Source organism: Stegostoma tigrinum, chromosome 14 (genome assembly GCF_030684315.1).
Source record: "Stegostoma tigrinum isolate sSteTig4 chromosome 14, sSteTig4.hap1, whole genome shotgun sequence".
NCBI classification, from domain to species: Eukaryota; Metazoa; Chordata; class Chondrichthyes; order Orectolobiformes; family Stegostomatidae; genus Stegostoma; species Stegostoma tigrinum.
Genome location: NC_081367.1, coordinates 33821082 through 33845368, shown reverse-complemented (window position 1 = coordinate 33845368; position 24287 = coordinate 33821082). Strand labels below are relative to the sequence as shown.

The 24287-nt window shown below is 40.5% G+C and overlaps 1 protein-coding gene across 4 annotated transcripts in view; it reads right to left on the bottom strand.

The window, feature by feature from the left end:
• The window catches only part of plch1 (phospholipase C, eta 1), a 145775-nt gene that overhangs the window by 41225 nt on the left and 80263 nt on the right, over window positions 1-24287 (bottom strand). For all 4 annotated transcript variants that reach the window (XM_059651088.1, XM_059651087.1, XM_059651085.1 and 1 more), the window contains 4 exons: window positions 20104-20224; window positions 12553-12724; window positions 6575-6682; window positions 4887-5048 (listed from right to left, as the gene is read on the bottom strand). In XM_059651088.1, coding sequence (XP_059507071.1) covers window positions 4887-5048; window positions 6575-6682; window positions 12553-12724; window positions 20104-20224 — 563 coding nt within the window. The remainder of the gene's footprint in view (window positions 1-4886; window positions 5049-6574; window positions 6683-12552; window positions 12725-20103; window positions 20225-24287) is intronic.

The window sequence follows — 24287 nt, the reverse complement described above, 5'->3', positions numbered from 1 at the left end:
ATTGATTTCTTCCATTAATCCTTCTTCCACAAAAAAACACACATGAGCTAACATTTGCTGATACAAAGTGACCCCATCAAATGTCAACTGATAAAGTAGCATTCCAAACCGAACTGGATACTTGGGTTTGGTACAAAGACTTAGCTAGTTGACAAAACAGAGATTGATAGCCTGAACTTTCCAGGTGATCTTTTTAATGAAGGTTTGGCATTGGAAAACTGGAGCTATCCAGAACTTTAAACTTTAGCAAGGAGCTAGGAGCTAGTCGAATTAGATTAGCTTTCTCACATACATAACTCATCCAATGAGCCATTCCTTTGATTTCAAGGCCACATTTAAACCTCTCTCAGCACTACTGAGAGATTTGGGGACCAGAAGGTCAGCTGCAACAAATTAGGGGCTCTGGGTACCTATGAAGGACTAACATTGTTTGAGTTATGGCAGGATTCCAATTCTGTATCATTGAAAAGCAGAGAACAAAAGGGCCGTGTGAAAAGGTTGTTTTGTGAGCAATCTAACTTTAAATTTAAAATGAAACAAATCTCTCATTCTGATAACGTGACAGATGAAAGAAAGGTACATATGCCTGACCAAGTTGACGTGTTAGCATAGCAGCACCCTCTTTGTCAATAGCTATCCTTCATTAACAAAAGAAAACAAGGTCAAAGAAAAGTTTACAAAGGAAACCAGTACATAGACGGGAGGAAAGGAGGTTAATAATCACTGGCAAAGCAAACACCTCTTCTTCATTACATTCTTCAACCTGTGCAAATTATAAACCTCAATTTCTTCTTGTAACCTGAAAATATAAGATTTTATTCCATGTATCCTCCTCTCACACACCCACACCAGGTTTGAATTATCCAGCCAACCACTTAGCAGCTCTTCTTGTGGAATGTCAACAATCATTTTGTTGAATACAATACTTAGCTGCTTGGTTCTATCCTGCTTACAATAAGAAAGATATCTGTGAGACAAACAATGTTAAAAAGACAAGCTTAAAGGCTTTGTGCCTTAATGCGTGGAGCATTTACAATAAAGTGGATAAACTAATTTTGCAGATAGATATAAACGGGTACGATATGGATACAATTGGGATTACGGAGACATGGCTGCAGGATGACCAGGGATGGGGACTGAATGTCCCAGGGTATTCAGTACTTAGGAAGGACAGGCAAAAAGGAAAAGAAAAAGCAAAAAGGAGTAGCTAAGGGGGAAATAAACACTATGGTCAGAAAGGATATTAGCTCTGACAATGTGGAGTCTGTATGGGTAGAGTTCAGAAATACCGAGGGGCAAAAACCATTAGTGGATGTCATACATAGACCCCCAAACTGCAATGATATTGGGAATGGCATGAAACAGGAAATTAGAGATGCCTGTGATAAGAGAATACCAGTGATCATGGGTGATTTTAATCTGCACATAGATTGGGCAAATCAAATTATCCACAATGCCAGAGAGGAGGAATTCCTGGAGTGTATACAGAAGTTCTATTGCCCACTATATGGAGGAACCAACTGGACAGCAGGCCATCTTAGACTGGGTACTGTGTAATGAGAAGGGAATCATTGCCAATCTAAGTGTACGAGAACCCATGGGGTTGAGTGATCATAACATGATAGAATTTCTTTACCCAGGTGGAGAGTGAGGTTGATTTGGAGGCTAGGGTTCTGAATCTTCATAAAGGAAACTATGAAGATATGAGGCATGAGTCGGCCTTGATAGATTGGGGAAAGTTACTTAAAGGAATGACAGTGGATAGGCAATGGCAAACTGTTTATTCCTGTCTAGCACAAAAGCAAAATGGATAAGAGGCCAATCCATAGCTTACAAAGGAAATTAGAGATAGTATCCAATCCTAGGAAGAAGCATACAGATTGGCCAAGAAAAATCATGAGGAGTCTGAGAAGTGGAACAGTTTAGAATTCAGCAAAGAAGGACTACAGGATTGATTAAGAAGGGGAAGATACATTACAAAAGTAAGCTTGCAGGGTGGATAGACTGACAGTAAGAGTTTCTATAGATATGTGAAGAGAAAGAGATTGGTGAAGACAAATGTAGGTCTCCTGTAGACAGAAACAGGGGAATGTATAATAGGGGACAAAGAAATGGCTGTGCAATTGAATAAAAACATTGGTTCTGTCTTCATAAAAGAGGACACAAATCAGATACTAGAAATTTTGCAGAATGCACGATTTAGGTAGAGGGAAGAATTGAGGGAGATCAATATTAGTAGAGAAATGGTGCTGGGAAAATTGATGGGATTGAAGGCAGATAAATCCCTATAGCCTGATAACCTACATCCCAAAGTACTTAAGGAAGTGGCTCTAGAAATAATGGATACATTTGTGATCATCTTCCAGGATTCTATAGACTGTGGAATAGTCCCTGCAGATTGGGGGATAGTGAATGTCACTCCAATATATTAAATGGGAGGTAGAGAGAAAACAGGGAACTATGCACCAGTAAACCTAACATCATTAGTGGGGAAAATTCTTGAATCCATTCTCAAGGACTATATAGCAGACCAAATGGATTTAAGAAGAGGAAATCATGCTTGACAAATCTGTTGGAATTCTATGAAAATGTAGTAGAGTTGACAAGGGGGAGCCAGTCAAAGTAGTATACTTGGGCTTTCAGAAAGCATTTGACAAAGTCCCACAGAAGAGATTACTGTGCAAGATTAATGTGCATGGGACTGGATGAAGTGTATTGTGATGGACAGAAAGCCGGTTGGCAGACAGGAAACAAAGAGTAGGAATAAATGTCTCCTTTTCAAATTGGCAGTTAGTAACAAGTGGAATGCCACAGAGATCAGTGCTGGGAACCCAGCTATTCACAGAACATATTAATGATTTGGGTGAGGGAACAAAATGTATCATCTCAGAGATTGCAGATGATTCTAATTTAGGTAGGAGAGTGAACTGTGATGAGGATGCAGAGATCCTTCAGCATGATCTGGACGGGTTGGGTGAGTGGGCAAATCAATGGCAGACACAGTTTAATTTGGATTAATGTGAGGTTATTCACTTTGGGAGCAAAAACAAGGAGGCAGATTACTACCTGAATGGCTGTAAGTTGGGAGAGGGGAGCATGCAGCGGGACCTTGTCCTTGTGTACCAATTGCTAAAGGTAAGCATGCAGATGCAGCAGGCAGTAAAGAAGGCAAATGGTACATTGGCTTTATTTGCAAGAGTTTTCCAGTGCAGGAGCAGGGATGTGTTGTTGCAGTTATACAGGGCTTAGTGAGGCCACACTTAGAACACGGTGTGCAGTTTTGGACTCCTTTTCTGAGGAAAGTTACCCTTGCTCTCGAGGGAGTGCAGCAAAGGTTCACCAGGCTGATTCCAGGGATGGCGGGACTTACGTATGAGGGGCGATTGACTACGTTAGGATTGTTTTTGCTGGAGTTCAAACAAATGAGGGGTGATCTCATAGAGGCTTACAAAATTCTAACAGGACTAGACAGGGTAGATACAGGGAAGATGTTCCTAAGGTGAGTGTGTCGAGAACCAGGGGTGAATGTCTGAACATTTGGGGTAGACAATTTAAGACGGAGATGAGGAGACATTTCTTCACCCAAACACTGGTCAGCCTGTGGAATTAGTTGATGCCAAAACATTGAATGTATTCAATAGGTGGCTAGATATAGCACTTGGGGCAAATGGGATCAAAGGTTTTTGGAAGGAAGCAGGTTGGGCCATTGAGTTGGAGGATCAGCCTTATGAAGAATGGCAGAGCAGGCTCGAAGAGCTGAATGGCCTCCTCCTGCTATTATGTTCTATGTTTCAATATTACTCAGGGGTTAAGCAGTTGCTATGAACAGCAACATAGGTTTGCAGCTGTCTCTCTCTCTCACACTCACACAAGTACAAGAGCAGAAAATGGACCCAATGTATACTAGCATTATGATCCAAAAATTCTTATGAAACATAATCCTACATTTCTTTAGTTTTTTCTTACAGTGTGAAAACAAGCCCTTCGGCCCAACAACTCCACACCAACCCTCAGAGCATCCCATCCAGACCCATCCCCCCTATAACTCACCTAATCTACACATCCCTGAACACTACAAGCGAATTAGCATAACCGATCCACCCAGCCTGCACATCTTTGGACTGTGGGAGGAAACTGGTGCACCCGGAGGAAACCCACACAGGCATGGAGAGAATGTGCAAACACACATGTTTGGAAGAACTGCCCAGCATATTTTCCTTTCCAACATATCCAGTCATTAGATTAGTACAACATCTAATCCTATTAATCCTGTCTGAGAGCTATCACCACCAATATGAAGATATTTTGTGGCAACTCAGTTTGTGCAACAATTTATTGACGCAAGTTTAGACTTTGTTAAGTTGCTAAATTTTCATCCTATTTGAACAATACCATAACTCAAAATTTAACTTGATTGAAAATGGCAACACATCTTCAAGGGAGAAAATCTTTGATACGAATATTCTGTATTCATATAAAATGCAAGTGAAATGACAGTACTAATTTTCTATTTGAGAGTTTAATGAATACTACATTTTCAAAATCTGTGCTACTCTCTACAGCTCAAACCATATTGAAAAGGAATTCTTAGAATGGGGAACAAGTTGCATTTGGTACAGACCTACTAAAGATTCATCAAGTGAACATGAAAAGTTGGAATGGCGAGTTTTGTTTTACAAAAGGCACAAATCCATTGAAACATTTTTAACTTATGAGGCGTATAACCAACTATCTATGTATGAACTATCCAAATTTGGTAAAATTAAATGGATTGCTGATTCCAAACCCTCTGTCCCTCTTTCTGCACTGAAGTTAAATCACAGTGGAAGGGCAAAATGCCACAGCAAGGAAAAATACAAAATGGTACATAAGACGACAAATGATACCTGCTGTAGCTTGACATTTAGGCCTTTATGTGTTGTTCTTAGAAGTGCACAGACGGTGTAGCTGTTTGGATCTTCTTTATCCTGGATCTGAGAATCTTTCAGCAAGAAATCCAGCTTTTTCCTGATAAAACATTCCACTTGATGATAGTTTGCACTGTTACCCTGCATGGGTCACACATTATTATTATGTTACATCTTATTAATAATGTCGCTAAATTGCTCAAACACAAGGCACAAATCTAAAAACAGAAATGCTAAGGGGAGTTTTTGCTCAGCCAGAACAAGGTGAGCAGCCAGTAAAAATTAGTTGGGAGGCATCTATCACCATAAAATGTAAGTAGTAGATCATTTGGTCCATTAGATCTGGACTGCCATTCAACGAGGTCATGGCTGATCTACCAATCCTCAACTCCACTTTCCTGCCTTTTCCTCATAACCCTTTGATTCCTTTACTGATTCAAAATCCATCCAATGATTGGACTCCGATTATCAGGGACGTTTTTTTAAAAACAGTCTCATATTTTGCAGCAATAAAGAGACACCTTCAAGGTATTCTAACAGAAAATTTTGGCATCACAAAACCTATTGACTGAAAAATTATAATAAATATACCCAGTGGTAATGATGCCAACCTCTTTAACAGTGCCTTAAATGTCAAGGCTTGTATGGAAACCCTCAATCTCTGTCACATTCAACAAATTACACGAATCTGTCTATTGATCCATACTGATTGTATAAATACTGAAACAACAAAAGGCTATTTAAACAAAATGCTCTACTTGAAACAGAATGGAAGCCAAACGAATCATGCATTATAAAGAGGAAAGTGAATACATCTTTGAAAATGAAAATAAATAATTTTGTGTGGAGAAAGGTGAGATTGCAAGGTAGAATGAGCTGAATAGTATCCCTTCTGGACTGTAGTCATAAATTCTCTAGTTTACAATACATTGCATATTACATTGTAACATGATTCTGCGTGAAGATGGTGCACCCTCCAAACTGCTCTGGCCAATGTCACAAGTATCATAGCGTTTCACTTGCCAGATAGATTCCCCAGATTTAAAATGTACTCTCGAGAGGAATTCATAGATCAGGTGTCATTTAATGTATCAGGGAAAGGTATGTATATTCAATATTTCATTTATCCTGTTTTGATAAACGTAAGTGTAATGATTTGAAGCCATTTAGAGTACAGTTTCTGTCTGTGCATGTTGAAGAATAATTACAGACTTCTTGTTCTGACGATATGCTCTTAATAGCAAAGTTAAAATATTTCAAATAAATCATACTTAAATAAGACCAATATCAAACACTTGGACATATCTATCCTGAAATGCAAGGTAACAAGGCCCAAACACCAAACACACTTGTGACTAAATCAACTAAAACAATGGATCACTTCTTAGTTTTTTTAATAGCCTTTTTTTAGCATAAGGGAAAATGTCATGACAACAAATAGTACGTGAAGGTTTTTTTCAAAGCTGAATGTTTGTCTTTAGTCATTACAGTAAATTAATTTTTATCCTCCATTATGATTGGGTCATCATTGCATTGCAGTTTGTATAACTGATTTTATACAAGTTTTTCACATGAAACATGTTTGTGCAAAATAGCTATTGCACTTAAATGTTCTCAACAAAGTTAAATTTTGAACTTAATTTGCAAGATATCAGTTGAACTCATACATTGATTTGTTTTAATTTGCATTCTTCTTCAATTTCATCAGCACTATCTTCATCGGAAACATCTCCTTCTTCTGCATCAGTCCTAAGATCAGGAGGCAGTTTCTTCCCCTGAAACAAATCAGTATTGCACAAGTTTAATCATACACAAGGGACACTATTCAGCCCATTCTGTAGAATCCCTGCAGTGTGGAAACAGGGTCTTCGGCCCAACAAGTCCACACTGAACTTCAGGGAAACCCGCCCAGACCCATCCCACGGTAACCCACCTAATCTACACATTCCTGAACACTACAGGCAATTTAGCACAGCCAATCCACTCAACTTGTACATCTTTGGGCTGTGGGAGGAAACCGGAGCACCTGGAGGAAACCCACGCAGACACGTGGACAATGTGCAAACACCACACAGACAGTCACCCGAGGGTGGAATCAAACCCAGGTCCCTGGCACTGTGAGGTAGCTGTGCTAACCACTGAGGCACCATGCCACCCTTTATCAAGCCTAATTTTAGTTTGTTGAAATTATCGAGACTAAATTTGTCAGATAGACAGTGTTTAGAATGTTTTATTTGTATCACAAAAGACAGACTTTGTAGTACTTTAAGGAAATGTATACTCTACTCAAGGGAAAGCACAAATCTACCTGTAATGTTCTGACAACTTAATAGATAGTGCAATGGAAGCAATAATTACTTTGTTTGCATATTTTCAAGTCCACTGTGCCAACAAGACTCAGGACTGGAATTACACTGTAACTTTGGCGAGATTGTGAAATGGCTTTGGGTTCACATTGTTGCAAAAGTATCAACATAGCATAAATTTTGGTTTCCAAACTAACTCCCAAACGGATCAAGAACTGGTCCACGTCAGATCCAATGGACTTTATCTGAAATTTAATTTCAGTCTAGTCTGAATGCACAACTTAGAAGAGCTCAGGTATAGCACTAGCTTTTGATTTCCTCAGTATAAACTATTTTTTGCTTTTGCATGTGTTGCAGTGTGTCAGTTCTGCCTGTTATCTAATCACAATACAATGTAATGAGAAAATTTTCTTGAGATATCAGTTAAAAATTGTTATTGTGTCAGCTGTCAAATTGCATCCTATTCATTTTCAAGGAGATAGAGAAACACAGGAGCATGCCAATTACAAATCATTTGCCTGCTTTCTTTTCTGAATTGAGAGTTAGAATTTGCATGTTATTTGTTCTCACTCTGACTAATTTTCATATACCCAAAAAGAAAATGAATTTTGTATCATTGTCCAAGTGAGTGGTCTAACTACTATTCTTTTAGTCTGTCTTAGTCCTAAAACCAGGCTTTTGCAGCACATGCATAATTTTTTTTCCTAAGGTATAATGCCTGGATACTATTGGCCTCCTTCACAGCCTGGCTCCTGAATGATATTTCAACATTGGAATGATGAGAGGTTATCAATCTGAAATGAAATGTTAGATTGGACTTTAAACTGCCAGGTCAGGTGGATTTCTGAGCCGGTGGTTGATGAAAAGATCATAAACTTGCAGGGTTTCAGAAAGCTCCAGGAGTCTGTTGATGTCTGTGTTTAACCTAAGCGCATTTATTAGCATATGGAAAACCCCTGTAAACAGGCAAATCGAGCATAACATGTTAGAAGCTAATTATGAGGAATTTTAACTCTGAATTTTGCCTTTAACTGAGGGCACAGAATTTCTATAACTCATCGCATTGAACAAATTGAGAGGACAGTGGAGATTTGGCAGGGCTGAGTGAATGGAGGATGAAAAAAAACTGTCAAGTACTAAAATATTACAGCAAGCCGCTTCTTTGCCCAAGTGAATGTTTTTTGCTCATAGGGCCTGTTCTAAGAATGTGCTTTCACAACTTTGGAAATGATTTCAAATGTACTGGTAACAATTTCTGCTGGTTTAATCAGCACTTCAGTGCCGTCAACTTTCACAACATCATGGGAATTGCTGATGAGAGAAGGTCTTCAAAGGGACTTGGGGGTAGTTTTGCACAAAACACTGAAAGCTAGCACATCAGTGCAGCAGGTAATTAAGAAGGCTAACAGAATGATGGCCCTTATTTCAAGGTGGAAGGAGTATAAGAGTAAGGAAGTCTTATTACAACTGAACAAGGTGCTGGTGAGATGACATCTGGAGTATTATCAGCAATTTTGGTCCACTTATTTAAGATATTGTTCGGATTATTCCATGTATGGAGGGATTGTCTTATGTTCAAAGACCAAACAAGTTGAGACTCTACTCACTGGAGTTTAGAAGAATGAAAAGATTTCATTGAGACATATAGGGTTATAAAGGGGCTTGACAGAGTAAATGCTGAGAGGATGTTTCTCTTCATGGGAGAGTCTAGGACCAGTGGACATGCGCTCAGAATAAAGGGATGCCAATTTACAATTGAGATGAGGAGGCATTTCTTCTCTCAGAAAGTTGAGTACCTTTGGAACTTCTAGCCACAGAGAGCTGTGGGAACAGAGTGCTTTTGTATATTTAAGGCTGAGATAGATATTTTCTTGATCTGTAGGGAAATCAAGGATTACAGGGAAAACACAGGAAAGTGGATGTGAGGACTGTCAGATCAACTATGATCCTATTGAATGGTGGAGAAGGTTTGAGGGGGTGAACAGCCTACTCCTGTTTGTATACTTTACTGTCTTATTCCTAGGACCTGTGAAGACTAACAGGAAGAGCAACTTCAGCAGGAGCCTTCTTCTCAACCACGTGCTGTTCTTCAGGGCAGAGCAGACAAGCACAAAGCTCTGGTTCACGGGATGTGATAGTGCAACATTCTGTTTGGAGGCAGAGGTTTAGCTGACTGCAACCATTGCCTCAGGAGCATCAGACTTTTCAATACACTGGTTGCTGACATTTGCAGCCCCTGGAAGGAAAGCTGTTTCGAAATGGAATACGTGGTCAAACACCTTGCTGGGTCACCACAGCAGAACTTCTTCATTTGCAACTCATTCCAGGGGATATCTGTACAGTCTCATAATATTCTGCCACAGATGCACAGTTAGGTGGTGGTATATATGCTTGCCAAGGCTGAGACTTATGTGCTCTGTGTCACTGATGATGCCAGAGAATGAGGGGGCTTTTGCATTTCCATAGATACAATGAATGGAATGGTCTGGAATGCATATGTGGCAATCAAGGAGGAGCAAATTTCTGCAGATGCTGGAAATCATAGTGGGTCAGGTAGTATCTGTGGAGAGAGCAAGCTAATGTTTCAAGTTTAGATGGCTCATCACTGGAGCTTTGAGTTGTCTAGACTTGAAATGTTAGCTTGTTCTCTCTCAACGGGTGCTTTCTGGCCTGCAGATTTCCAGCATTTTTCTTTTCTATATGGCAATCAAGGTACTCTCAGATCACCCAGTATTATTCATCAAGCAAAAAGGATACTAATCCATTAATGATCAGCTTAGATGGAACAACTGAAAGATCATGATCCATGTCTATGCGAGACACCCAAGAATCTAGTCTCATGCATTCATCCTGTGTCAATCAAAGCTGCCATATTTATGCGCGAACACCTCCAAAAAGAGCTGGAGGATGGCTCCTCGGGGAGAAAGGCTCCACTATAAGTTTGTGGCTGATGACACTTGTAAGGAATCCTATCGTTGACACCCAGCAAAGTCACAACCAAAGCTGTGTGAACAGGAAGAAATGACATTGAGCGAGCCACTGGGATGCTGAGGATAGAGCTATTTTTCGGTACAATTCTGGGGAGCTTCCTTCAGGATATACCAGCAAGGGTTTCCAGAATAGTAGGGGGTGCCATATCTTGTACAAACATTGCTAAGGAGTGAGGACTGAGTTCCAAGAAGAGGAGAACGATCAACGCTATGCATCTTTGAAGGAACAGCCTCATGTAAAGGCACCTGCTGCTGCTAAATTAATTGCCTGATACCCGAGATGGACTGATTAAGGCATGTTTCAGCTACTGTAAGGCAGTGCAACCGTGTGGCACATTAATTCTGAACCCACACTGTCCTTCAGTCCTTAGTACAAAGCAGTCCCTTGCACAGATATCTCTTGCTCTATTTCATCCAGCTACAATCCGACCCCACAACCAAAGACATTTTTCCACCCCCACCCTTGTCCGCTTACCAGAGACCACTCTCTCCAGGATTCCCTTGTCCGCTCCACATTCCCCTCCAACCCCACCACACCTGGCACCTTCCCCTGCAACCACAGGAAGTGCTACACTTGCTCCCACACCACCTCTCTCACCCCAATCCCAGGCCCCAAGATGACTTTCCATATTAAGCAGAGGTTCACCTGCACATCTGCCAATGTGGTATACTGTATCCATTGTACCCAGTGTGGCTCCCTGTACATTGGGGAAACCAAGCGAAGGCTTGGGGACCGCTTTGCAGAACACCTACGCTCGGTTCGCAATAAACAACTGCACCTCCCAGTTGTGAACTATTTCAACTCCCCCTCGCATTCCTTAGACGACATATCCATCCTGGGCCTCCTTCAGTGCCACAATGATGCCACCCGAAGGTTGCAGGAACAGCAACTCATATTCAGCTTGGGAACCCTGCAGCCCAACGGTATCAATGTGGATTTCACAAACGTCAAAATCTCCCCTCCCCCCACTGCATCCCAAAACCAGCACAGCCCGTCCCCGCCTCCCTTAACTGTTCTTCTTCTCACCTATCCCCTTCTCCCACCTCAAGTCGCACCTCCATTTCCTACCTACTAACCTCATCCCGCCCCCTTGACCTGTCCATCCTCCCCGGATTGACCTATCCCCTTCCTACTTCCCCACCTACACTCACCTCTACAGGCTTCATCCCCGCCCCTTTAACTTGTCTGTCTCCTCTCCACCTATCTTCTCCTCTATTCATCTTCGATCCACCTCCCCCTCTCTCTCTATTTATTTCAGAACCCTCTCCCCATCCCCCTTTTCTGATGAAGGGTCTCGGCCCAAAACGTCAGCTTTTGTGCTCCTAAGATGCTGCTTGGGCTCCTGTGTTCATCCAGCTCCACACTTTGTTTGCTCTATTTTTATTTCTTACAACATAGATAGCAATAGTGGAGTTGATAAACAATGAACAAAAAAATTACATTGCTGTACAGCATTAAACACCCAAGTGAATACCTTAGTTCAACTACAGATCTTTTCTCTCTGTTTCCCATAACTCCTACTTGGTGCAACAGCAGTGGCTTCAGCCTACCTGGACAAACACTGTTGTTCCACTGCTGGGCAGCTTAAATGCCTTGAGAGACATCCGCTGTGGCTTGGAGCCCTGAGTTGCCTGCCAAATGCACCTGCATATGGGTAGACTCACCATTTAAGGCAGAAGGCAACACATAGGGCTTTCATCAGGTGGCAAGGGGTCAGAAGCTGTGCTTTCAGCAGAGTCTGCACTTCCATATGTCCTCTCTGCAACACTGCTCTCATGTCTCACCCATACTTCCCTGCTACCCAAGAGCTGGAAAGTGCTTTGATTCAGCGAAACCGTGAGCAGCCAGCTCAAGGCTTTTCTTCAACCTTTTTCAAATGGTAGGCTGGGTTTGTAGGCCATTAGCCATGGTCAACATGCATCCATTGCCCGTCATATCTGAAGCTTCCTGACTGTGGGTATTTTTGTTCTGATTGGCCTTACAGCTGCCAAATGTGCGCTGCCACCAGGAATAGGATGGCAGAACAGCGATAGCCACTTAATCAATGGCTCCTGTAAAATGCATACAGAAGACCCACAAACCACCTGTCTGTAGAAACAATACATATTTCCAAACCTTGGGACAAATTCCACTCAAATACTTTTTTTTAAGTTTCTGGCTGTCATGGAGAATGGCAAGTAACAAAGTTTAGCTCCCTCTCTGTACTAGTAACTCCTTTCCAGGGGAGGAGTTTCTAAACTAGGAAAATTGCATTTCAAATTAAATCCAAAACATTAACTCTAACACAACAGGAAGCCTGACTGTGATAAACGAAATCACAAATTTTGAAAACGTCTCGGAACCATTACCTTTATAAGAATTTTTCCCTTCAGATGCTTCGGAGATGGAAATTGGTCTTTGTCGTGAATGCCAACAGAGGACAAGTCGAGTTTGTCACCAAGGATGTCTTTTAAATATTGGGTGATCTTCTGTTGCTGCTGAATGCTGCAGTGGTTCTCAATGGACAGAATTACAGGATACCTGCCAGTACGATAAAAAGTAAAAATAATGGAGCTGCTGTCAATTCAGCTCATTTCTATGCTTTGGCTAAGAGGAATCCAAGCTAAATCTAAATTTAAATTCTATTTCTTTGCAAACATACATATTTGCTGCTCTTTGAACATTTCCTACAACATCCTGGAGTATGGAAATAGTCAAGCACCAATTCTTGTGTACAAGCTGATCAATTTCTGTTATAACTTGTGCTAATAGTGGGTTTTAAATGGAATTGAGTTATTTACACCCAAATTTTCAATGCCAGCTAATTTGCAATTACCAGAAGCAGTCTGACAGCCACATGAAGTGAGCACAGGGCAACCTGACCTACTAGGCACCTACCTCCTCTTACAAATGACAGATCAGATAGACAGATTTCCATTGTGAAATGCACTGGTGCCAACGGAGAAAAATTGTTTAGGAAAAGGAAAGTTCATGAGCAAAAATGTGCCCAAATTGATATGGAGCAAATTAAGGAAAAAAAGTTTCCACATTCTAAAATACATTGATTTTTGTATTCTTGTGAGCCATTTGTGATCCTTGTGTTGTTTATTGATACCCAGCTACTCTGAATACACATTGAGAATTTGTGCTTATAGCATGGGTGCCACATGCACAGAGATTTAAAATACCCCAAATTTGCATTCAAAACCTGTCAACTTATTTCTACTGATAATGAGAGATAATGGGGACTGCAGATGCTGGAGAATCCAAGATAACAAAGTGTGAAGCTGGATGAACACAGCAGGCCAAGCAGCATCTCAGGAGCACAAAAGCTGACGTTTCGGGCCTAGATCCTTCATCAGAGCTCTGATGAAGGGTCTAGGCCCGAAACGTCAGCTTTTGTGCTCCTGAGATGCTGCTTGGCCTGCTGTGTTCATCCAGCTTCACACTTTGTTAATTTATTTGCACTGCCGTGAATCTCTTCAATCCAATGTGTTTCCAGGAGGTTGGAACTTAATCCCATTTTCTGCCTTAATTGCCTCAATGTTACAAAAAAGATTAGAAAAGACAAGTGAAAATCTGCTTTGTTTGTCAATGTTAGCTAGCTAATGTCAACCACCCACAATTTTAAATTTGCTTCAATTCTCAAGGTTTATTGAAAAATGTAAATTCAGGAGTCTAAGTAAGCAATGCAACACAGTAAAATCAACCAGAAATGTGATTGAAGCAAATTTGTTACATATTAGTCATCTGATTAATATTATTAAAAAAGTGCTGAATACTTAGAAAAAAAAAGTAAAAATTTTCAAGAAGAATGCAAAACTTTTTTTTTCCATTTTGGCTGAATAATGAGAAAAAATACATTTATTTCTCATTTTACGATTACAATTTGGTCACTGCAAAGATTTACAGGTTGAACATAGGAATAAGTAGGCCATTCAGCCCCTTCGGCCTGCTCCACCATTCAATAAGACCATGGCAGATCTGTGAGCAAATTCTCTATGCCTGGCTTGGGCTCATATCCCTTGATACCCTTGCTTAATAAAAAATTGTCTCTCCGATTTCAATTTAACAACTGAATTAACATCGGCTGCCATTTGAAAATGAGAATTCCAAACATTCCGCTACTCTGTATGTAGAAGTGCCTTTTAACATCTCTTCTGTATAGCCTGGCCCTAATTCTTAGACTATGCTCCCTGCTTCTAGAATCTTCAACCAGTGGAAATAGTTTATTTTTTATCTACTCTGTCTTTCCTTCTACTAATATCCTGAAAGCCTCAGTGAGATCATCCCTTAACTTTCTAAATTCTAGACATTAAAGCCTAATTTGTCTAATCTTTCCTCATAACTTAACTCCTGAATAACGGGTATCATCCCTGATCCTCAGGGTCAAATTATCCTTCCTAAGGTTGATGACCATAAGATGTAGGAGCAGAAATTAAGTCATTTGGTTCATCAAGCCTGCTCCGTCATTCAATCATGGCTGATAAGTTTCTCAATCCCATTCGTCCACTTTCTCCCCGTAACCCTTGATCCTCTTGATAATCAAGGACCTATCCGTCTTAAATATTCTCAATGACCTGGCATCCACAGCCTTCTGTGGAAATGAATTCCACAGATTCAGCACTCTCTGGCTGAAGAAGTTTGTCCTTATCTCTGTTCTAAAAGGTTTTCCCTTTACTCTAAGGTTGTGCCCTCAGGTCCTCGTCTCTCTTAACAATGGAAACATCTTCCCAATGCCCCATCCAGGCCATTCAGTATTCTGTAAGTTTCAATTAGATTCTCCTCCGCTTCATCCTTCTAAACACCACCGACTACAGACCGAGAACACTTAAATGTTTGTCATGTGTTAAGCCATTCATTACTGGGACCATTCACATGAACCTCCTCTGGATCTGCTCCAAGGCAATACATCCTTCCTGAGGTATGGGGTCCAAAATTGCTCACAATACTCTAAATGTGGTCTGACCAGAGCTTTATAAAGCCTCAGGAGTACACCCCTGCTTTTATATTCAAGTCCTCTCAAAATAAATGCCAACATTGTATTTGCATTCCTAACTACTGACTCACCCTGTAAGTTTACCTTCAGTGAATCCTGGACTAGAACTCCCAAGTCCCTCTGCACTTCAGGTTTCTGAATTTTCTCTCCATTTAGAAAAAAGCCCATGCCTCTATTTTTCCTACCAAAGTGCATAGCCTTCCATTTTCCCATGTTTTTATTCCAACTGCCACTTCTTTGCCCACTCTCTTAACTTGTCTAAATCCTTTGGCAGCCTCTCCGTTGCCTCAATACTACATGTACCTCTACCTATCTTTCCATCATCTGCAAACTTAGCCAGAATTTCCACAGTTCCTTCATCTAGATCATTAATGTGTAAAGTGAAAAATTGTGGTCCCAACACTCAACCTTGTGGAACACCACTAGTCACTGGCTGCCATCTTGAGAAAGACCCTTCTAACCCCACTCATACTTTCTGCCAGACAGCCAATCTTCTATCCATGTTAATACCTCACCTTGAACACCATGGGCCCTTATCTTACTCAGCAGTCTCCTATGCAGCACATTGTCAAAGGCCTTTTGGAAGCCCTGATCTGCTCATAGTATTGTAAGCGTAGTCTAACTAGGAATTTGTGTAACTGCAACATATCGACTACATTCCTACACTACAGCCCTTTAGATCTGAAGGCCAGCATTCCATTAGCCCTGTTGATCATTTTCTGTACCTGTTCCTGGCATTTTAAAGAGTTATGCACCTGGAACTTCAAACCTCATTGGACATCACTGAACTTAACTTGGTGACTGCTAAAAAAATACCCTGATCTATCCGCTTTCGATCAAAATGGATAAGCTCACACTTGCTTGTATTAAAATTCATCTGCCACAGCTTTGCCCATTCACGTAATCTATTAATGTCCTGTTGTAATTTTATGCTGTCAATAACACTTTATACAATGCTGCCCAATTTTGTGTTGCTGGAAAATTTAGATATTTGACTTTTTAATGCCATTATCCTACTCGTTAATGATTATTGTGAATAATTGCAGCTGCAACACAGATCCCAGCTCGTCACCACTAGTCACATCCTGCCATTTTGAGTATTTAAATATGATTCCAACCCTATTTCCTTTCACTCAACCAATTTCACAAATATGTCAGTAATATACCATCAAATCCACAGGCTTCCACATTAGTTAACAATCTCTTGTATGGGACTTTGTTAAAAGCCTCCATCCATGACCTTGGTCAGCTCTTCAAAAAAATCTATGAATTTTGTCAGACATGACTTCTCCTTCATGATTCCATGCTGATTCTCCCTGACTAACTGAAATTTTTTGAGGTGATCGATTACCTTAAGCTTGATCACAGACTCCAACAAATTCCCCACCTCAGATATCAGGCTAACTATTGTAATTCCCTCATGTCCTGCTGCCCCCATTCTTTAACAGCAGTGTAACAATCCAGAGGTACAACTCCTGAATCCAGGGAACTCGGTAGTGTGCTCTCCTAACTCCTTTAATATCCGTGGATGATAACCATTGGGTCCTAGAAATGTGACACTCTGCAGTTCCATTAATTTTCAATTTGATGATAAACTTAGGTTTTAGTTAAAATCTGTCTCTGATCCTCTGATAATTTTTTTGGGGCTTCTGGCAATCTATCCTCCTTTTCTGCTGTGAATACTGAAAGAAAAATAATCATTCAGCATGCCTGCCATTTTCTTGTGGCCATTGACAACATCCTTACTTTCAGCCTTCAGTGAGCTAAAGGTACTCTCAACTAGCTACTTTTTCTTTATTGAACTGTAAAATCTCTTCTTATTGTCTTTTATGACCATTGCAAGTTTCCTTTCACAATCATTTCTGGCCGCTTTTAAGAGTCTCTTTGTGGCCCTTTGTTGGTCTTTGCAGGTTGTTCCATTCTGTGGGATGTGTAATGTTCTTTGCATTTTTCATAAGGCTTTTTAAAAAATTTTATGCTGTGTCTTACCTCCTTATGGCTTACGGCTGTTTTTCTTTTGAGACATGGAGTTTTTCTTTCTCACGGGTACTTTGAACACCCTTCACTGATCATCAGTTGTCTTACCTATTATCAGAGCTATACAGTTTACTGTGGACAGTCTCTACCTCATCCCATTAAAGTTTGCCTTACTTAAATACAAAATTCTTGTATATGAATTTTGCTCGTCTCTTACAAACACTACATGAAACTCGATCATGTTATGATCATGACTTGACAAATTCTCATTTACAGCCAAGTCACTTATTAAATTGGGTACATTGCTCATTAGTAGATCCAATATTGCGGTTCCCTTTGTTGCGTCCAAGACATATTTCTGTCGGAAACCATCTTGGACACACCCTAGAAATTCATTGTCTTTTTGGCAGGTAGTTGTCTCTCCCTGTCTATGTTAAAATTAAAATCCTCCATTAGTACGACGTTGCTCTTGCTTTTTGCTGCCTAATTTTAGATTTATACATTATTGCACGTCTGAGCTGCTAACAGATGATCCAAATATGACACCTATTGTGGTTTTAGTTCCTTTACAGTTCCGCAGTTCCACTCAAAAGGTCTCCACTGGATGCTTTCCCCTCATTGGATCCTCCCTCATCACGGAAGTGATTTTGTTCTGATCAGTGATACCGTTTCACCCCCTCTGCTGTTTCCTCTATTCCCCCTGTAAATTTTGTAATTTAGTACGTTTAGTTCACAGTCCTGACAATCCTGCAGCCATGTCTCATAATGGCTACTATTATTATCGTTTCCAGTTTGAATCTGTGCCTGCAGCTCATTTAATTTGTCCCTTACACTCTTACATTATCCTTACATTTGCATAAAGAACCCAATTTTGGCTGTACACTCTATCCTGTCCTTCAGCATCGTTTTATTATTTCAACTTTCTGGCTTACCAAATACACATTTTATAATCCCATCCTGTTCATTAAACTGGCCCTGCCTATTCATCCTATTAATCTATACCATCTCCTCACATCCTGACCTGCTGTCCCAGTTGGGGCTGGGTAATTTACACAGCATTACTGAGGATACTTTAAAGTCGACACAGTTTTATCAGCAATTCAAAAGCGTTCATAATTATTGGGCAAATCACTTTTCTATTGCATTGTTTCTCTATATATTTGTTTTACTGCCCCAATTCTAAATGTAACTGCTCTCTATTCTTAGCCATTATTCAAAAAGATAAAAATTTTACATAATTTTGTTTTCATAGCTGAAAAAAGAACATACACAAAATGATAGTTCTATGAATAAAAACATTACAGATGAGAAAAACAAACCAGCATTAAAGTTAGTCAGAAATATTGGAAGAATTTCTCCAGTCAAGGGGACACTTGCGAGCATGCAGGGTGTTAGATCAGCTGTTACAATCCCAGCTGACACAAACAAGGTCCCATATTAAAAACTGATTTGATAGATTGTTTTTAATTTAGCATTGTGGTTATTGATTGAACCATAGGCAGACAAGGCTGCAAATTTCTTTAACAATAAAGCAGAAGTTTATCGAAAGATCTTAAAACACAGCAAAAGAGTCTGTTATTTCCCACCACTATCATCTGATAAAATTGTGAGAAATTATCACTCAATATCAAATCTTTAGGTTCAACTTAACTGTGTACCTTCAGCTCTATCCTTGAACTATGAAATCCTCTTGCATTGTTATTCACAAAACTGAAAGCTCAAACTTCCTCATTCTTTGAACAATCTGTAGATTTCTAACTAAATACTACTTGTCTGGAAGTTTCACAAACTAAACCTCTTCTCCTAGTCCACGGGTTTTCCAGTCACTGCTCTCTGACATGTACTGGGTTAAGTCACTGTTGTAGAAACAATTTTCTGACCTTGTTTTTTTAAAACTTACACATCTATTACACACCTAAAAGTGACTTGGATCAGAAAACCAACATCATCCCAGCTTCTTCGGGCTTTTGCCTGGGCAAGTTTGAAAGTGATCCTAAGGCAGCTTTTGGATAAACATTTAAATGTTCACTCCTTCAAAGTGTTTTTAGTGCTTGATAAATGATTGCAAAGTTCCTGGAAAGCCACTTCACCTCTCTTACACTTCACTCACCTTATTTGTGCTTTCCCCCTGTCAGCCCTCGCCATGGTATATAGAGTTTATGAAACTGTACCTTGCAGTTTTAACAAAGAGCAAAGAGGAGTGGCAAAACTGACACGAACGCCAGTAGCACCAGCTGGCTTCTTCTCAGTTATGTGCCCTTCCGTAGAACAGTGACATGGACATAAACATTTAACACTAAGGAAACAAGACCCCAACACAGGATCTACATCACAGGGTCTAGCGTGGAGCATTAACACTGGCATGGACCAGCTGGCATGAATGGCGTGTTTCTATGTTGTGTCTCCCTGTGTCTTATTTTTGAAAACACATTGATAGTAGAGTTGATTTGGTATCAGAAAAACTTACTGACTTTAGTTCAATGGGCATCGTGACCTCTGTGTTTTTGTAATCTTCCCTTTATTTTCAGATGTCAGAATTTTAGAAGGTTGGGTACTGCTGCAATAGCTGTTCAATGAAATCTCACACCACACAGTAAGCTCGAGGAAAATTCAGCTTTTAGGGGAAGCCAAGAGTCAACAATGGTACAATAATTCTGCCCATTTTCATTAGTCATGGATTAAGCTTGAAATAACTTCGATTTCAAAAGCCAGACTAAAGTTTGCTATAAACATTAAACCTTCAATATACTTTTCTAAGGAGTGCCTAATGTTAATAATGACAGGAAATATTTCAATCCCTAAAATAAATATCTAATAGTGCACCATATTTGTCATTAGAAGGTTTGATTGTTGGACATCTATTTTGTGAACCTGAGAAAATCAACAACAGACACACAAGCACTGAATTTTATACTGATTTTAAGTTACCAAATCTGGAACTTACTCATTTTTGATGAAAGCACATTTGCTAATGGTTTCAACAACATCTCGGAAGGGGACCTTGGAAGTGAATGTATAACCATGCTGTACAATTGGTTCTCCCTCTGGGCCATCCCAGCAGTCAACTGAAATCAAGAGAAAATAAAGCATGTTCAAAGCTCAAACAACAGGCCAGCACGGAATAATTAACAGACAACTGAAAAGAGCACTTTGGTCAACAGAGGTGAGGATAAATTTCTTCCTTCAGATGATTGAGAGCCTCTGGAATTCTTAGGTGTCTGTGGAAGCTGGCTCATTTATTATATACAAGGCTAAAATAGATTTTTAATCAGTAAGGGAATCAAGTGTTGTGGAAAATGGCAGGAGAGTGGAGACGAGGGTTATCAGATCAGCCACGATTTCATTGAATGGCATAGCAGACTTGATGGGTTGAATGGACTCCTTCTGCTCCTATGTTCCATGGTCTTTATGGTCTTGATCACTGCTTTATAATTTGGGGCAGAAATTACAGGAGGAAATGACAGCTCATTGATATGCTTCCCAAATGAAAGCAGATACAAAATAATTCTTTCATATAGCTGTAATACATTATGGGTAGGATAAATTGATGCAGAGTGCCACTTATACCCCTCGGTAGGGAGGATGTTCCACTCTCTGTTGTTGCATTAGATTTTCCTGAAGTTCAGCAGTTCTGGCAGCAACAGAATCATAATGGACACTGCCGAGGCTGGCAGACTGTCCCAGAATGAGAGCCCTGGTAATTCTAGGTTGCCCTAGAGAAGATGATCATAAGCTGTCTTCTTAAACTGCAACAGTCCTTCTGGTGTTGGTAGACCCACAATTCCTTCAGGGATGAAGTTCCAGGACTTGACCCAGCAAAACTAAAAGAAATGACAATATACTTCCAAGCTACGGTAGTGAGCGGTTTGGAGGGGAACTTGCAGGTAATGGTGTTCCCTTACATCTGCTCTCTTTGTCCTTGTGGTCTGGGGTTTGCAAGTTTCTGTGTAAGTAGTCTAAGATTTCCTTTGGCTCCCAGGTGCTGCAATGCACTTACATATTCTCTTCATGTGGCCATCTTTTTTGGCAATGTCCTCATTCCAGTCCTATCTCCATCCTCAGAACATTGTTGCCAATCTCCTATTTCAACTGCACCCAGGACATTTGTCACTTTATTGGTTCAAACTGGGAAGGAAATAGTATGCCATAATGATGTAGGATACCCTTTCTGGGCTTTATTGCAAGACCCCACCAGAGGTGTCAAGCATCAAAACCTTATCATAAAGAGACCTATCATTTGTTTCACAATTGCCCTTGTGGAAACATGAGTTGCATTGGATCTTCATTCTGGATCAGCATGAGAGTTTGAACCATTGTGTTGTTGTGAGCCAGTGTTAGCAGACGTATCCCTTTCTCCAAGCTTCTGTTCCTATCTGGGCTGAAGACTATAAAAACAGGCAGGCACCCATCAATTTTCTAGTATGTAAATGTCATTGCAGCTCACAGGATATCTGCCTCAGACTCCAAAATTTGCATCAATTGTCACATATAATTTGAACTTTCAGGAAACAAAAACTTTTTTTGTCACAAACATCACAAGCTGCTGTTAGGAGGCTCCCAAAGCCAGTGTTCCCAACCAGGATGAGACTGTCATCCAGACATTACGGACAAGAGTCCTCCTCCAGCATGTGACAGTTTGGACATAATGGAGTAGGACATTCTGAATTGGCACCTACACTGTCTTCAAGACAGGTGAAGAAAATAACAATGAGGCTTATGTAACAAGTGTTTCATCATTTGCCTGCACCTCCTTGGTGGATCATGTTTTGTTGCGCAAGACTGATTTTCCTCCTGAGCTTGCTGATGATGCTCTAATTACTGTCTCGTACATAATCTGTGGGGAATGTCAGCAAGATAATACAAGGTTATTGAATGAATTTCTGAGCCTTCACATCCATCACAATATTATGTCCTCACACAGTGTGGACTGCAGGCTTCCCAAGGGGGTAATGGGGAGTGCTGAAATAGGTGAACTTATACAATGGCATGGTGGGCAACCAAAGAATTTAAGCTCCAATGTGAGTAGCTTTCTTCCAGTTACCCATCATGAAAGTCCTCTTCCCAAAAATAGAGGGTCCCTGTACAACAAGGCCAATTTTCTTGCACATTTGTATTTCAATGTGAGCATCTAGCAGCCGCAATGCACTCTTCCATAACTTGCTATAGAAAGTGTTTGGAAAAATGGGAACTTTAGGATCCAATGTTAAAATGTTTGTTATAATGACGCTTGCTTCGCTGACATGACAATAAGTGTACACAATATAATGTTTATGATTGCTTGAAGCCAGAATTTGGAATCTGCATTCTTAGATAATAAGTTACCAGCTAATGAAGTGTAAATTGAAAGTAGCTGAGTGACATTACTTAGTCAATGCAGGTATTGCTCCAATAGCTCCTAGGATGGCTTTAGAATCAAAGTTATTTATTCTGTCCCCAAAGAAAAAGAATAGTAATTTACTTCAATGATTTTTTTAATTTAGGCACAGTCATTTTGTCTAGTTATTGTGCAGTTAACTTTCGATTCAACATGGCAAGATTCCAATTTCATGTTCATGTGAGTGACTTGCAGGGTCCAGCTCTGATGCACGTATTTTGCACCATCCTTAATCGGTTTTTGATGTCCTTTTGGCTGCATGACCTTTCAGATTCCTCCCTGTTTGATTGAACCTCTTTACATCGTGATTATTGTTACCCAGAGTTGAAGACTTTGTAAATGCCATGTCCTTGTTGGTTCTTCGCCCTCCCCAAGTAGACACCAAAGATTGCATGACTGTTTGATTCTCCAATCTCAGCTCCCTTTTATTCATGATGAGGTCCCATACTTCCAGCTATAACTGCTCCCTATTCCCTCAGTACAATGATGTCCATCAAAGACTCACAGTTTCTAACTTTCCCCAGGACTCCATGGACTGACCCTTGACTAGACCCTAATCATTACTGACCAAAACTCCAGTCCTCACCATGATCCATCCCATTGGACTGACTTGGCAGGACAGTCCTGAATGACCTTATCACAGCCCAGACTTACATTTATATAAATACTATAACTGACCTATTTGTAATCTCCAAACTAGCTTTACTTGATTGACATGACTAACCCACGGCCCAAACACTGGACCAGAAGGTTACAGACCCATGGACTCTGATAGGATCAAGTGCCTGCCTGACCATGGGATAAACCCATTGATGGTCTGTGGCAATTCTCTGAGAGTCCTCCTTCACTTTAGATATGGCCATGTGGTTGAATGGTATGGAGTGTGTTTGTCACGAAAGTTGGTGGAACTTGCTGCAGCTCTGATGTTGACATAACACAACACCACACAATAACATGTCCATGTCCTCTCTAACTGACTGATTGTCCGCTTAACGACACCCCCCCCCCCAGTACAGATGCCTCCCTGTAAGTGACACTTAAGACCTTGTGAGCTAAAAAGCAATGCAAGCTGCATAGTAACTCAGTGTTAAAGTCAGTGTGCACTATTAAAACACAGCCATAACAGATGGACTGGATGCATCCATTAAGTGTTAAAGTCAGTGAGTGCTAACAAAGCAAGCTCAGAGCCATAACATGCCTGCGCCCATGTTAGTGCAAAAACATTCTGCGTAGATACATTAGATTTATGACTGTCCAAGTGCACAGAACAACCTGGAGATGAATGCAGTCACATATGTGTATTAGCTTCAAAGTCAAGTGTTGAAGGCTTTAAATAACGGCTGAGTTTAGCTGACAGCAGGCTTGATAATGTGGTGAAGGGCTGGTGGCCTGCTGATGCCAAGTTGTGTGAATGAAGGGTTGAGGACAATAGTGGCCATGGGCCATGCAGGACTTTGTGCAGAAAAAGCAGTTGCATGGTCACTGGCACAGGCATTTGGCACGCTGCAGACTCCAGGTAGCCGCTCTGTTTTACCTGTTGACTTTTTGCACATCCAGATTCTCAATGGAGGAAAGGAGAATTGGAAGTGCGATGTGAATAGGGTGAGTTCGAGTATTAATGATATGAGGATATATGGAAGTAAGTCAGTTACCACGCACGGGCGTGATTCTGAGGTCCTCATTTAAAGCTTGAATGGAAAATTGTGGGAGCTTTTCTCGATGTTGAGAACTGATTTTTCATTCTCTCGGCATTT